General features: G+C 44.5%; 1 protein-coding gene and 1 pseudogene across 1 annotated transcript in view; one reads left to right on the top strand and one right to left on the bottom strand.

Annotated features, from left to right (window-relative positions):
- PIK3AP1 (phosphoinositide-3-kinase adaptor protein 1) overlaps nt 1-16,682 on the bottom strand; it is a 113,737-nt gene that overhangs the window by 45,981 nt on the left and 51,074 nt on the right. The window contains exons 3-8 of the mRNA XM_043475853.1: nt 11,588-11,727; nt 8,327-8,471; nt 6,440-6,582; nt 5,787-5,919; nt 3,106-3,302; nt 49-238 (exon numbers count right to left, since the gene is read on the bottom strand). Coding sequence (XP_043331788.1) covers nt 49-238; nt 3,106-3,302; nt 5,787-5,919; nt 6,440-6,582; nt 8,327-8,471; nt 11,588-11,727 — 948 coding nt within the window. The remainder of the gene's footprint in view (nt 1-48; nt 239-3,105; nt 3,303-5,786; nt 5,920-6,439; nt 6,583-8,326; nt 8,472-11,587; nt 11,728-16,682) is intronic.
- On the top strand, nt 14,776-15,186 carry LOC122445991 (annotated as a pseudogene).

Genomic DNA, 16,682 nt, shown 5'->3' with positions numbered 1-16,682 from the left:
GCTTTTGTCAGCAGAAAGACAGAAGCAGAACTGAGCCGGGCTACTTACACAGGTCCTCGGTGGCAGCTGGGACCAAGGCCGCCATGGACTCGTATAGCTCCTCGTCACAGCCGGGGTTGAGGGAGCATTTCATGAGCAGGTCTGTGGACAGGTGGGCCATGGACTCATACACAGAGTCAGCCTCCTCCCCTTGCATCAGCTCCTCTTTAATGTGACTCTTCAGCATGTCCACAGTTTCCTGAAAGAGAGGGAGGGCCCCACGGGCACGCTGACACAGCCGGGCTCTCTGGGCAGCGTCAGGTGCGCGAGTGGGCTTGTGACAGTTCACAAGAATCAGGGTTGCAACTGGGTGTGCAGGTCTGTATTTCCCACCAGACTGAAAGCTCCTTGAGGAGCCAGGCTCCAAGTCTTTGTTCCATGTCCTTTGTTTTCACCTTTGATTCTTCCTCCAACACTAAGGAGCAGTTAGGCACTCAGAGGGGACATCTGTTAAATGTCCAATGCCCGAAGGATACAAATCTCCCACCTTCTCATGAGTGCCTTTGATGTGTCAGGCAAGGGCTAGGGATGGGCTCATGCAGTGTCTCCCAACATCCTTTCCACTGCTGCTTCTGTTCCCTGGCTCACAGATGAGAAAACCAAAGCTCAGAAAAATCTAGTGCCTTACTCAAGGATCCGCAATCCTGGCTTCTACTTTCCTACCACACCTTCGTGGTTCCGCAAACGGGAACAAATGGCACACAAAGGTGGAACCGTTGCTGATTAATCAGATGGAAATTCAAATGGGCTAAACAGGGCTGCAGCTAAGTTGCATAGTCAGAAGTCCCTTGGGAACTTGGTTCACCTGTCCTTGTTCCTTACATTAGGCTGCTCCAAAGTGCCTGACAGCACACTTCTCCAAAGTGCCCACCTCAGTTTTAAATCCTGTGTCCGAGGGAGAGGTGGTCTTGGGTGAAATGCACTGAAGTCGGAGAGACCCTCCTGCCTTTGGTCATTCTGCCTCCAGGTGGTGGTGAAGCCAGAGAGGTGACTTCTCTGAAACCCCTGCACAACTTTTCCTGGTAAGAAACTCTGGTGTTTCACAATCCTTATTTCAGCATCAACCCACAAAAATCCTCATTTTCATCATCACCACCCCACGAGCACTAATCTGCTCTTGACACTCTGCATTGGTTTCCTGATGAACCCCAAGGAACAGATGATGTGACAACTGTGGAGTGTTGGAGACTCAGAGTCTGGCTTTTGGTTTTGATATGGTGGAAAGAGGAAACAAATGGGATGGTTCTTTGGAGTCATGAACAACATGGAGGGATGACCTTTGTGGGGTAAAGCTGGAGATGCATTGGTTGAAGTGATTGTAGTCTGAGAACAAAGATGATACGACAAATGTGAACCAGATTAACTTCAGTGCAAACTGGACATGCATCTTTCCATGTCCCTATGACATAAAGTAGGATAACAGGTCCCAGCTTTAGCATCAACTAGGTTCACATCCTATCTCCACCCTGACAAGTGTGGGGCCCTTGGCACAACTACTCTGCCTTTTGAGGCCCTATTCCTCCTTTGTTGAAGAAAGATAACAATATTGTCAATTTCAAAGAAGAGTGGTGAGGACTCAAGGAGACAATGCACTTGCCAATCAAATAAATGCAATAAATAGTGGTCACTAATATGAACACAGTATGCTCTTAACAAAAACTATTGGCAGGGAAATGAAACACTGCCTTTTATACATTTTTGACTCCAAAGTGAAGCCAAGTAAATGCTTCTAGACTGTTAAGTACCTTTTAGCTTCATTTATGCCAATGATACACCAAATAGGCACTCATGCTATTCTATTCATTCAATATATTTAATCACCTCCCAAATTTTGGGGGCCTCTCTATATAACTCAGTGAGTCATTGCCTTGTAGATTGTCAAGTCCAGAGCAGAGAGGTAAGTTTCTGGGGAGGTGTCAGGCTCACTCCTGTCTGACTGGATTGTGTTCATTGTTCCTTTTGAGGTCATAGCCTCATATGAGAGGCTGAGCTATTTCTGCATTGTTGCTGTGAATCGGAAACGGAAGAAAACCAGAAAAGGGTGGAGTCACAAAGGGCATCTGCCTCCAAAACAATGGAAGGAATTTGGGGGCATGTATCAAGGCCAAGATACAGGATGAGATTACACTCAAAGAAAGACCCCCAAGTCAATGATCAAGGAGGATCTGTGGATCCTAAATTAGAGAAGCAGTTAAACCTGAAGACAGGCAGAGGCTCAGAAAGACAGAGAGGTTGTCAGGAGGTGGGGCCTCACGGCTGGCCTCCCTATAGCCTCAGTTGCAGAGTTTTACTGTGGTCAGTGCCAAGAAAGGAACCAAGCTTAACAGTTAACCTGGGCTTGACGGTGGGCGAAGCAGCTGGGAACATCCTGCCAAGTGCCTTGGAGGTTGGTGGGGAGGCAGCTAGAAAGAGGAGTTGGCCTTTGCCCTCAGCAGATTCACTCGACAAATGTCTCTGTAAATTCTTCGAGGGTGGATCTTAGGGCTTTACCTACATTATCTCTTTTTATCCTCAAAACAACCCTAAGAGTAAAACTATTATCATCTTTCTCCTGCATATGAGGAAACTGAGAGAGAAAGAGGATAGATACATGATTTGCCCAAAGTCATGTGGTTAACAAGTATTGATAAGGAAACCGGACCCAGGTCCATGTGACTCCAGGCTTCCCAAGTGACACTAGTGGTAAAGACCCTGCCTGCCAATGCAGGAGATGTTAACAGATGTGGGTTTGATCCTGCGTTCAATCCTGGGTGGGAAAGATCCCCTGGAGGAGGGCATGGCAACCCACTCCGGTGTTGCCTGGAGAATCCCATGTACAGAGGAACCTGGTGGGCTACAGTCCATGGGTCGCAAAGAGTTGGACACGACTGAAGTGACTTAGAACGCACGCGTGCACGACATGTGACTCCAGGGCTCATCTCTTCAGCCTGCGTATACTGGCCCTGCCAGCAGAGGCACATGAGGATGTGCTAGAGATGAAGTCCACCTAGATCTTTGGTGCAAAGGCAGCCCTGGGGACCACATCGTGCATTTCCATTTCCCGGGGCCCCCCTGCCTTGACCTTACCACATACTCGTCGATGAACTGCCGCAGGTCCCGGAAGCCGTGCTTCTCGGCGATGGTGTTAGGATAGTGGCCGTGCTTGTTGGCGACACTGTAGGCCTGTAGGGCTCCCGGGCAGGTGAGCAACAAGGCAGTGAGGTTCTTTAGTCCGTACTTGGCAGCAAAGTGCAACAAAGTGGGCAGCTCTTCATCCCTTTGATCTGAAAAATTGTCAAGCAAAATGTAATGATCAGAGAAAGCCCAGGGTACCATGCTCATGGAGATGACACTGGAAACCTAGTATGGCACCCAGCGGATGCTCAATCTTTGCTTCTTGGTTGACTGACCTAACATCTAATGGCTTTTCCTCTGGGGCACCACTGAAGATGACAGAAGAAATGATCTGTCAATTAATTAGCAAATCTATCATGAATATCCTGCCTCCTTTCTCTAAAAGGACTGGAGAATCCTGAGAAATAACACCAGTTCAAAATATGTGGATGTTCTAAGGGTTTTTTAAAAAAACAGCCATGAAGAACAACAGGGATCGTATTTTGAATGTCTCTTCAAATTTCAGAACACTTTCAAACAACCGCTTTATGCCGATTAAATGAAAGAAATCCTGGGACTTCCCTGGTGGTCCAGTGGTTAGGACTCGGTGCTTTCACTACTGTGGGCACATGTTCAATTCCTAGTCAGGGAACTAAGATCCCACAAACTGTGTGGCACGGCAGAAAAAAAAAATCCATCTTCTTAGCTCTTATGCCCAGTTTCATAACATGTGCCAAGTAATCCTGAGGCTGTTACTTAGACTTTCCATGACCTTTAGTTTTGAACTAGAAAATATTTCCAGACTACCTCAAAGGGACCTGGGAGGATTAACAAGGTGGTTTTCAGTGAGGTCTTTGTTGAGGACAGGCTTTGAGTGATGGTATGAACGTACACGAACCCCAGGATGTCCATTAACCTTCCGATTTGTGAGAAATCAAGTGCTCCTGAGAGTCATTGGTCCCCAGGAGCCCCTCCACCTACTAACACGTGATACAGCAAGTCAAACTCAACCAGGGAATAGACGTGTTTGTTTTGGGAAGTTGGGGACAAACCTCTTTTTTTTATTTTTATAAAAGTTGATTTCTAAGCCCAAAGTGAAAGTGAGAGTTGCTCAGTCATGTCCAACTCTTTTTGACCCCATGGATTACACAGTCCATGGAATTCTCCAGGCCAGAGTACTGGAGTGGGTAGCCTTTCCCTTCTCCAAGGGATCTTCCCGACCCAGGAATTGAATCGGGGTCTCCTGCATTGCAGGCAGATTCTTTACCAACTGAGCTATGAGGGAATCCCAAAAGTGATAGATAACTAAACAGATAAATATATGCATATATACATATGTCATATATATATGTGTGTGTGTGTGTATAAATACGTATATGTATTTTTTTAATAAGACAAACCCAGGGACATCCTCGTGGTCCAGTGGTTAAGACTTCGCCTTACAATGCAGTGGGTTTGGGCTCAATCCCTGGTCAGGGAGCTAACATCCCACATGTCTTGCAACCAAAAAAAACAGAACATAAACAACAAAAACAATACTGCAACAAATTCAATAAAAACTTTAAAAATGGTCCATGTTGAGAAAAACCTAAAAAAAAAAAGACAAGCCCAGCATCCTATTCACCAGGATATAATCTTTGGAATGAAGGTCTGAAAATGTCCCCAGGATCGCCCATGATTGTCAAGCTATGAAATATTCTTTCCTGAGCCCGAATAGGGAATATTAACACCCACTGAAAGTGATGCAAGAACATTCCACAGTAGGAAAATGGGGAGAGGCAACAAGAAAATGCCCCCAGGAGAAGTACTTGAAGGTAACATAACCTCATCCTTATGGTTCTCAGAGGCTGTGGAAGGATAAAATGCAGGCAGTGAGTAACCAGAGACTTGGGCTCCTCCTGGGCAGTGCAGCTGTGGCGTGAAGGAAAAATGGCATCCACACAAGTGCCACAACAAGCATCCAGTCCAGCGTGCAGGGCACCATCCCCATGCAAGTGGTTCTCCAGCTCCCAGCAAGGCACACATGCCCACAAGACTGCTCCTCCCTCGTCAAACAAATAATCGTTTTGTGCCTACCATGAGCCACCAGGCACTGTCCCTGTGTTCATCCAGCTGACAGACCAGCAAAAAAGACAGACAAAGCTGAAGAGTACGAGAACCCGACATGCTAGGGGAGCCTACAGCATGCAGGTGGGACCTACTTGGGAAAGTGCTTCCTAAGCTGCTACAGCAGGAGGGGAGGAAGAAGCTGTAGTCTCACAGTTTGAGGTAGCAAGAGGCAGGGTGGAATTTTCATTACGTGAAAGAAGTTCATACCTTCTGTAGAGCAGAGCATAGAAGCCAAGGGAGAGAACAGAGAGGGGTGAGAGCAGAAACACTGCAGAAGCCCCTGGGGAAGGGCTTGTGAAAGGTTAAGCAGTTTGGACCTCAGAAGACAAGTGGAAACCACAGAGGGTATTCAGTAAGGGAGTGAGATATTTGGGCTTATAATTTAGAAGAATCTCAGGCTGACCAGAGAAGAATAACTGTTTCTCAGAGGATGAACGGAAGAGCAAGACCCAATAGAAAGCATGAACACAGGCTGACTGCATGCTGAAACTGACCAACTGAAATCGACCTGCTGCCTTTTCCTTGAGTTTTGACTGTTGACTTACTTGTCATCATGTCTTCTTCTTCCAGCTGGTTGATTCCAAAGAGGTGCAGCCCACTCGCAGGAATGTTGTTCTTCAGGGACTCCGTTAAAAGTTTATCAAGGGTCTCCGTGTTGTAGGGCACAATTTTGAAGGCCTAAATACAAAAGTGAAGACGGTCAGATTTTAAATCCAGCTATCTCCCACCCTTTTCATACTGTTACATCTTTTTGCCTTAATTGATGCTTTCGAACTGTGGTGTTGGAGAAGACACTTGAGGGTCCCTTGGACAACAAGCATATCAAATCAGTTAATCCTAAAGAGAATCAACCCTGAATATTCATTGAAAGGACTGATGCTGAAGCTGGAACTCCAATACTTTGGCCAGCTGGTACAAAGAGCCAACTCATTGGAAAAGACCCTGATGCTGGGAAAGAATGAGGTCAGGAGGAGAAGGGGACAACAGAGGATGAGATGGTTGGATGGCATCACCGACTCAATGGACATGAGTTTGAGCAAGTTCTGGGAGATGGTGAGAAGGACAGGGAAGTCTGGCGTGCCACAGTCCAACTGAGCAACTGAACAACAACAATCTCCCACCCAACAGATTTCAGATTGTGAACCATGAGCAGAAACTATAGGTACAGAAAACTCTGGGGTCCTTTCATCGTCCTTACCTGACACATGAACTCCACAGGATTTGCAGCATTGGACAATAAATTCCCAATTTCCTCCATGTCAGTATAATAGCTGATAATGGTGTCACATACCACTAAGTCCCCAGAATATATCTTCAGAGAAGCATTCCCAGATGAAAGGTCTGGATGGAAGAAAAGATACTAAAAAACTGTTGTTGGTTTTTTTTTTTTATAAGAGTACAGGGGAAAGTCTTCCTGGATTACTTAAACAGAGAAGACATGAATTGGGGACTGGAACAAAGGGCTTGGAGGTGAACTGTAGGGTTGGGAAGTGAGGGGCAGAGCAGAAGAAGCAGTGGGCAGACTGACACACAGGAGAGCTCTGGGTCAGAGGGATTATCCGCACTGGGTCTGCAATTTAACTTTTCGAAGATTGCCATCTGCTTTACTCACTACTGCAGGCCCCGAGTCACAATAGACAGGAAGAAGAGCTGAATTTAAAGCACTTTATATAAAGGCCAGTGGTCACCAGAGGCGGGGGAGATGCTGGCCAGTGGTCACCAGAGGCAGGGGGGATGCTGGCGGTGGGACTCTGCACTTCACCCATCACACCAGTAGAACTGATTCACTTGCTGTGCTGCCGTCATTACTGTGCGCTCTCCCTGAGGGTTCTCTCTTCTACACCACAGGAAGGGGTTTTGAGGGGGAAAGAAAAAATTAAAAATACACCAACCACAAAGATTCGATTCACAAAAGAGGAAATGTGACAAGTAGAGAACATGGAAAAATACTTAACCTCGCTAGTAATCAAAGAAAGGCAAATTAAAACCATGGACTACTTTTTAGAAAGATATTAAATTAGCAAAAATATTCAAAGTGACAAGGCCTAGTGTTGGTGATGAGATAGCAGATAAACTTGACAGTAGTAATATCCCATAAAGCAACTAAGCATCATCTTTCAGGACCCTTAAAAACGCCCAATGTTTCAGGAATTCCATCTCGAGGACACTAACCTGCATGCATAAAGGGGCTCAATACATCATCACTTAAAATAACAAGAAGACAATAAGAAATAAAAAATGACATAAATAGGCAATAATGAGGAAATGAAAATTAAAAGATATTTCTATTCAGCTGAGTGTTATATAGCTTTAAAAATTATGGTTTTAAGATATAGGTCCAATTCAAGGGGCTAGTTTTATAAATTATGGTACATCTACACATTGGATTACCTTGCAACCATTAAGCATCATTTTGTCAAAAGAATATTTATTAACATCGGAAAATATTCACAGTGTATTTTCAGGTAATGATAGTCGGTTGCAAGACAAAGTTATGTACACAGATGTGGGAAAATACAGAAACCAGTGATTTCCTTTGGGGGCATATGGGTAATTTTCCACCTACTTTCTTTTCTGGTTACTGTATTCTCCAAGTTTTCTATATTGAGCACACATTACTTTTGTAATAGAAAAAAAAATTATAAAATTGAGAGTTTCAAAGTCCATGTAATAGTACAGTGGTAAAAGGATGGAGACAGGATAAATTAAGATTACATAAAGAAAATCAGAATATAAGGTAATAGATACTATTGGAACAAATATGTTTTTAAAAATTAGGAACAAAGGCAAAGAAGACCTAGTGACAGGGTGTCAGATGACTTTATCCCTACTTCTCCTATTTTTCTCTAATTTTAAAAAAATGTTAATACATTAACTTTGTAAACATTGTAATATATCCATTTCCTCCCCATCACACATGTATGCTTCTACAACTTCTTTTTCCTTTCAAGAGAATATAACAACCAACCCAAATCTTGGTTGTCACTTTTCTCAATGACTGATAAAGACAGCTGTCAACAAGGTAAAGAAAGAAGGGGCCTCTTCACACCAGGCCTAATTTCTGGAGGTCAATGGGACTACTTACTGGGAGCTTTCACGGAAACAGTGTACTCATTCTCCAGCTTGGCTTCCACCCTTATCGAGGGAGAATCCTCACGAGAAAATTCGGCTTCTGTTGTCACCTTCTCATCCAACTTACATCTCACGATGACGTAGACAGTGGTTTCTGCCTGGAATGGGAGACCAGTCATTGTTCCTTCTCCCTGGTTTTTGGAGCCCCAGCTCTCCCCAGTGAAGCTGCTCCAGAGCAGGGTGGGGTCTACAGTCCAGTGCCAGGCAGTGACTGCTGGCCACAGGTCCCAAAAGACCAGTTACAAAGCCCAAGAGTGAACATTTATAACCCTTAATAGCAATTTGATCATCTTATGTCTGTCAAACCCAATAATAATTTTAAAACCTGGGGCTGGTATTTTATATGTCTATTCATTTACTTTTTTATAGCATTTCTTTTTTGTTGTATTATAAAAGTATTGGTCTATGGCAGAATTGGAAACTTGAAAGAACAATATTTTTAAAAAGTTCTTAAAAAAAAAAAGTTCTTCACCACAGATAGTTTGAGAAGCAGTATTCTAGACCAGGGTCTTTTCCAATGAGTCGGTTCTTCGAATCAGGTGGCCAAAGTATTGGAGTTTCAGCTTCAGCATCAGTCCTTCCAAAGAATATTCAGGACTGATTTCCTTTAGGATGGACTGCTTGGATCTCCCTGCAGTCCAAGGGACTCTCAAGAGTCTTCTCCAACACCACAGTTCAAAAGCATCAGTTTTTCAGCACTCAGCTTTCTTTATAGTCCAACTCTCACATCCATACACAACTACTGGAAAAGACCCTGATGCTGGGAAAGATTGAAGGTGGGAGGAGAAGGGGATGACAGAGGATGAGATGGTTGGATGGCATCACCGACGCGATGGACATGCGTTTGAGCAACCTCTGGGAGTTGGTGATGGACAGGGAAGCCTGGGGTGCTGCAGTCCATGGGGTGGCAAAGACTCAGACACGACTGAGCAACTGAACTGAACTGATTCTAGATCAGCTTTGGTACCCAAACTGAGGCCAAGGGACCAGCAGCATTGGTATCTGTGGAAGCTTGTTAGAAACACAGAATCTCAAGCCCTGCCTGGACCCACCAGACACCACATCGGAGTCTGCATTTTACCAAGACCCCTAGGTGAGTCAGCCTTACAGAGCAAGAGGCACTGATTTACAGAAGGCTTCTTGAGTTTTGGAATTTATGCTCTTCTCAGAGGGACAAAAATAACTGATTGGAGGATTAATTTCCCCAAGGCATTGAGCAACCTGAGTGCAGTTTTATATTGTTTTGAGATCTCTTGTCAAACCTGCCAAATGGAATTATCTATTTTACTGTGATGGTTATGCTGGTTAAGTTCTTAAGACATTGAACTAGAAAGGACACGCTGTCCAAAAAACAGGGGGAAAGGAGAAATTTCTGGCCATAGCTAATCCCCAGAAATTCATTGTAAAATTCTGCTATCAAGCCTTTAGAGTAGGCCTTTGTGATGAGGGCCACTCTTGATTCCAGAGCAGCTGGGAGGGGGGCTGTGGTCCTGGCTCACAGAGGCTGCTAAGGGTGAATGTGAGTGTGTTTGTGGTGGACCTGTCTCCCACTGTGGGTCCAGCCCTGTCCAACCTGCTCCTTCTCCCAAGGAGGGTGGGGAGCCAGTGAAAATGAGTGTGTCTCCCCCTTGACAGTCATGACCCAACTCCAGCCCAGCTGCCCCAGGATCCAAAGACCTGGAGCAGGCAGCAGAGAGAATCCTGGGTCAGTGGGAGCCAGCACAGGAGAAGGAGCCAAAGCCTGGAAAACCAGGGAGGTATGGGTGGGGTATTATTCTTCAGTTCCAAACCCTTCTCAGTCTCCAGCCTGATGTCAGGATGAGAGGGGCGTGGGGAAGGCAGGAAAGAGTATAGGGAGACTAGAAACTGCATGCCCACCACAAAGCCTGGCTGGTCAGGAAAAGGAGTGAAGTGGGTACAAAAAAAAAGGGACTGATGAGAACCAGGGATGCATCTAATGGCCCAGCTGCTCATCTCAGACCTGGTTATTACCAGATTCTGATCCAGAGGAAGCTGGAAACAGATTTTCATGCCTAATTTTTAAAACACTGAGCAGCTCAAACCAAACACATCTATGAGTTCAATCCAGTCTGAAGAAGCAGCTTGCAACCCCCATGGAGGGCGTCCTTGCCCAACACCTTGAGGTCTCAGGCTGCACAGAAAGCCACTCACAAGTGCAGAGAAGCTAAGACTTCCCATTTCCATGGCCCTTCCGCCCTCTTGCCTCCAGGAGCCCACAGTGGCAAACCTAGCACAGGCTCCTACCCACAAAAAAGCATTTCACTGCTCTGAACCAAATACTACACATTTTTCATCAGAAAAGGAAAGATAATGAAAAACTATCAATACTGTGGTAGTATTCAAATGACAGTGGCTCATCAGTTGGTTATCACATTCAAATCATCTCTTAACGTGGGTCCTACCCGTGAAAATGTTAGTCATGTTATGCTCAGGCATTACGGAGAAGGCAATGGCAACCCACTCCAGTACTCTTGCCTGGAAAATCCCATGGACGGAGGAGCCTGCTAGGCTGCAGTCCATGGGGTCGCGAAGAGTCAGACATGACTGAGCGACTTCACTTTCACTTTTCACTTTCATGCACTGGAGAAGGAAATGGCGACCCACTCCAGTGTTCTTGCCTGGAGAATCCCAGGGACGGGGGAGCCTGGTGGGCTGCCATCTTTGGGGTCACACAGAGTCAGACACTACTGAAGCAATTTAGCAGCAGCAGCTCAGGCATTAAGCTTCTTCCTTTTGCAAATGATACTGGCCGGCAAGTTTCAGCCATCACGCTTTGAGGCACTTTGGGGCCATACAAGGAGCCAGCTGACAGAGAAGCAAGCTGTCAAAATGCCCAGCACTGGGCTGGAAGGACCAGACGCAGGCCTCTAACTCCAGTATTGGCATATAGTGTACTGTAATGTTCATGTCTGCTGGCCTTCAACACATTCTAAGTTTTCGTCTCATGAACTTCATGTCTTGAATTGATGACACATACATTCCTGGGCTCTTCTCCCTTTGACTTAAAGGAGTGAGGCATGTCCAGGGCCCAGGCCCTGGGAGTCCCAGGGTGGCTAATGTATATGGAAGCCCTACAAGAAAGCTGGGATTACACAAAGGTGTGACAGGAGAATACCGCTCCCTTGACTACATCCACTGAAAAGCCCCAAAGCCCGTGCTCCAACATCCATCCGCCAGCCCCAGAGGTGCCTACCCCACAGCGGATGCGCTCCGGCTGCACCACCATCAGGTTCCCAGGCGGAGTCTCCGGCGGCGGCAGGCTCTGCTGCTTTGAGTAGGGAAGGAACTTCTCGTCCTCAGTCTCGGTGTCAGTGACTGAGTCGCAGCCAGAATCTATGGCACAGAGAACACAGCTGAATGGAAAGAAAGGGAAGCGGAGCTGGGCATGTCCCACCCCCATTAAAACCCCAAACGTTACCAAATAGGAAATGGCTCCGAATGTCAAACAAATACAAGCTGAAGGGAGTGACTCAGGAAATCATGAAAGAGGAAAAAGTCAACCCCCATGGAGGCCACGAGGATAGGGTGACGGCAGGAAGATGATGGTGGAGAGAAAGGCCAAGACGTCTGGGGCAGGCTGCTGTCTGGGGCTGGCAGGCCTGGCAGCAAACAACAGACTTCTGCAGGCTTCACCTCTGGACTTCTTGCAGGGCTGGCTTTGGTGACTGCGGAAAGAGGCCCCTTCTCCTCAAAGGGAGGGGTGTCAAGACTAGGCTGTCCACTTAAAGGCCATCTTTTGAACATCAGGTAAAACCTGTGCTTTCCAGGAAGTCATTATTCCTCAAGGTCATGGCTAGCCAGCCTACTCCCCCCAGGGCAATGGTAAAAGGCAATCACTTTCAACAAACCTTAGAGAGTCACTGGGTCCCAAATCAGTACCACAGCCAACACCCTTGCCATGGGAAGACTGGAGCGTGCTTGGATTTGGAGCAGGTGAGCAGGGGTGTGCAGACAGAGCATGCCATGGAGTGAGATGATGCTGAGATGGGGGTACTTGCAACCTACCAGAGCTCTAAAGCAGGGACTCTTAACCAGGGCTCAACAACTGATAGGGTGCCTGTGTGCAAGATTCTCTGTGTGTCTGTGTGTGTGCATGTGTGTGTGTATTTGCCTAAACTTCCCTGGAGATAGTCCAGAGCTTCATCAGATCCTCAAAGAGGAACAAAATGGTTAAGAACAGCTGCAAGGAACAGGAAAGTCCATCTAGTCCCTTCCTCAGGCTTGTTCTTCTCCATTTCTGAACCACCGACAGAGTCAGCCAACTGTGCCAGGTGTTGCAAGAACACGAGCATGAACCAAACACCCATCCCGCCTTCAGAGAGCCCATCTTTTAGAAAGGCTGGAGAGAGATTAATTTGGCTGATTCTGGCAGGCTGGCCTCCCACAGAAGGAGTGACATACGTCCTGGGAGAAAGCTGGGGTGGCAGATCAGGCAGATATGTCCCCAAAGAAAGCTGTAACACAGGCTTGTTCTCAAGATCCCAGGTCATGCCAGGGGAGGGCTGTGCTCCCACCACCATGAAGGCTGAGGTGCCAGAGCAGGTGTGGGGAACCAATCACCACCTTGTCCTAGGGCTGTAACTGTGAGCCAAGGGTCTCCAGAACCTGCCCAGGCCAGGGGAGGGCCCAAGGTCTCCCAGATATGCAAGTGAAAAGCTCCATAGCCTTGGGCAGGGGTCTTGTCCTGGAGCCTGACATGTGTTCTGACAGATGTCTACACACAGGTCCAGAGTGTGATGGACAGCCAGGCAGGTACCGATTTCATCCAAGACTCACCAGTCCAGAAGGCGGGGCTGAGTGCAGCCTGGTCTCTGACCTTGTTAGCACAATGGGAATCCAGGCAGAAGTTAGTGCTGAGTCCCAAGGAGACAGATACTGTTTCTCACTCTGCGCCAGAGTCACAATCTCCTCTATCTCTCCTTTCCTTTCAGGCCTACTGACCCCTCTCACTCAGGGCTAATGACCAGTGCCCCTCGACCCCTGCACACAGGCTAAGTGCAGTAGTCTCCCCACCTCCGTGCCATCCAAGCCAAATTAAGGGAAGGCTGACATTTTCTCCACTGGATCTGCCCTTCTCCACAACATTTTCTCCTTGAAAGTGAAAAGTGAAAGTTGCTCAGTTCTGTCCTACTCCTTGCAACCCCATGAACTATACGATCCATGGAATTCTCGAGGCCAGAGTACTGGAGTGGGTAGCCTTTCCCTTCTCCACGGGATCTTCCCAACCCAGAGATCAAATACGGGTCTCCTGCATTGCAGACAGATTCTTTACCAGCTGAGCCACAAGGGAAGTGCAAGAATACTGGTGTGGGTAGCCTATCCCTGCTCCAGCGGATCTTCCTGACCCAGAAACTGAACTGGGGTCTCCTGCATTGCAGGCAGATTCTTTACCAACTGAACTATGAGGGAAGCCCTTCTGCTTGACTGGTCACTATTAAAATGGCCAGGGCCCATCCCCATGAACAGAACTACACATGCTACCCGGGCACACTCCCACCCACCACGGGAACTTGTGAAAGAAAGAGCCAAAAAATCAGGGACAATTAATATTCTTCCTGTTAATAACTATGTAACACCACATCAAGCTTTAGTTCTGTATCATTCATTGCCTAAACATGCCAGTTTTTCATTTCTATGGTTCTTCCTGGATGAGAAAATAACCTCATTGACTTAAAACATTCATCAGTCACTTAAAACTGCAAGAAATTCCCTGGAACTACTTATGGATCTAGAATTGTTTAGATACTATCCTGAGTGGGTAGAACTTTTGCCAACTACCTATTCTAATTTATTGTACAGATATAGTTGCCTTAGGATAGACTCACAGTACGGTCTATTGCTTCAAAAAAGAAAATCTCTTCATTTCTCCCAAATTGCTGACCCAGTTAGTTGGCTGGCCAAAGAACTAAAGCTCTAATAAATACAATCAAGAAAAGAATAGAGAAATAGAAATAAGCCAAACAAGAAAGAGATGATAACAACAAATATGGAGAAAATTTTAGAAATATACTGATGTGAAAATTTGTTGCTAATAGTTTTTTTTAAATTTCAATACAATTTTTACAGAAAATATATAAACTATCAAAACTGTTTCAAAGTAAGTAGAAAATCTGACTAAAACAATAATCACAAATTTTTCTGACTTTCAAATAAAATGTAAAGTACAGGTCACACACCCTTCCTGTGCTGAATTTTAAAATTGTAGTTGCCACAGTGTTTCCTATCTAGAAAAATTCCATTTATATAGGTTTTCTGTCTTCTACTAAAGTTTACAAAAACAATAAAAGATAAGTCTTATTTTATATTAAATGTATAAAAAAATTTAACAGAGCAATTAAATACAATAGACAACTCCCAAACCAAGTTTCATCCTCACAAAAACTTAGTATGTGGCAATCCCTTGCACTCTCTTTCCAACCCCACCCCCGCAGGATGGCTCCCACAAAGAAGGGTGGCGAGAAGAAGAAGGGCCGACCTGCCATCAACAGAGTGACCAAAGAATACACTATCAATGTTCACAAGCTCATCCTTGGAGTGGGTTTCAAGAAGTGTGCCCCTCGGGCACTCAGAGAAATCTAGAAATTTGCCACGAAGGAGATGGGAACCCTAAGTGTGCACATTGACATAAGGCTCAACAACCCTGTCTGGGCCAAAGGAATAAGGAATGTCCCATACCCTAGTTGTGTGCACTTGTCAGAAAACATTCACCAAACAAACCACACATTGGTTACCTATGTGCCTGTCACAACTTTCAAAAATCTACAGTTAATGTGGATGAAAATTAACTGCTGATTGTCCAAAAGTTATTGAACCGCCAAAAAAAACACCTAAATATGTAATAAAGAAAGCACTAAAAATCAGTACAGAATAAAGAAAATGTTTGGTGAAAGGGATGACTCAGCAGGCACTGCTGAAAAAATTTAGCTATATGGGATGGACATAGAGAGACAGAGAGACTGTTTAGAATCTTAATTCTCATACACTCCGAAAGAAAATTTAGATGGATTACAGATGGAAATGAACAATAAAACAAATTTTAAAAGATAAAAGTATATCAAAACGTGGGTGAAAATTTTATCTTTGTTTTGAGAAAAGATTTGTTTATCTTAAAAACAACTGAAGAAATACAAATGAAACAAGCAATAGCATTGATGACATTAATTTAAAACTTAGGTAAACAAATTTAATTAAAAATAAAATTGTAATGCTTTAGCAGCATTAGTCATAATAGTCAAAGGTGGAAACAACCCAATTACCCATTCTTTGATGAATGGATTGACAAATTATTCACCACAAAAAAGAATAAAATGCTAATACATATTACAACATAGATGAATGTTGAAAACATTATGCTGAGTGAAAGAAGCCAGCCACAAAAGATCACACATTACATGATTTCAAACATACGACATGTCTAGAATCATCACATCCATAGAAACAGAAAATAGACTAGTAATTGCTTAGGGCTGGGGATTCTTGGGAAGGGGTGGGGAGGTTGGGAGATAACAGCTAAGAGGTATGAAGTTTCTTTTTGAGGTGATGAAAATATTTTAGAATTGATCATAGTGACAGTTGAACTGGTCTGTGAAGATACAAAAAAGATCATAGAATTGTATACTCTAAATGGGTAAATTGTTTGCTATGTGAATTATATATCAATAAAGCTGTTACCAAAAATTCAATGGCAAACCACAAACTGAAAATCTGAAATAAATAGGCCAAGGGGACAATCTCCTTAATATATGAAGAGATCACAGAAATCTCTTTAAAGATACCCAAAGCCAAATAAGTAGATGATTCACAAAGGAAGAAACAAAACTTACCTCCCCATTCAGAAAAATTAAATCATTCATTATCACTAATCATCATGGAAATGCAAATAAAAATAATATACTGCTATTTCACCTTTTTCCAATTAAGAAATATTTGAAGGTGAGGTAGGACAGGTACTCTTACTGGTTGCTGAAGAAAGTATAAACTGGCACACTCTTTCTGGAAAGCCATGTGACCAAGAGAGCAAGTCTTTACAATGTTCGTATCTTCGGCCACATAACTCTACTTCTAGAAATCTCTCTTAAGGTAGGGAAATAAATGTTCAAAATGTAGACAAAGGTAATGAACCAAGATGTCTGCTAAATCATTCTTTGCATCTCTGAGAAACAAAGAACAACCCGATAAAAGAATATTAAAAGTATATTTCACTTTAAATATTATTTTATGTAAAAGTTTATGACATGTTAAGCAAAAAAAAAAAAAAACCAGAATATAAAGTCATATATCTCAGAGTA

This window comes from Cervus canadensis, chromosome 8 (genome assembly GCF_019320065.1).
Source record: "Cervus canadensis isolate Bull #8, Minnesota chromosome 8, ASM1932006v1, whole genome shotgun sequence".
In the NCBI taxonomy this organism is placed as follows: domain Eukaryota; kingdom Metazoa; phylum Chordata; class Mammalia; order Artiodactyla; family Cervidae; genus Cervus; species Cervus canadensis.
The sequence above is the reverse complement of the archived record's forward strand: the minus strand, read 5'-3'. Positions and strand labels throughout refer to the sequence as shown.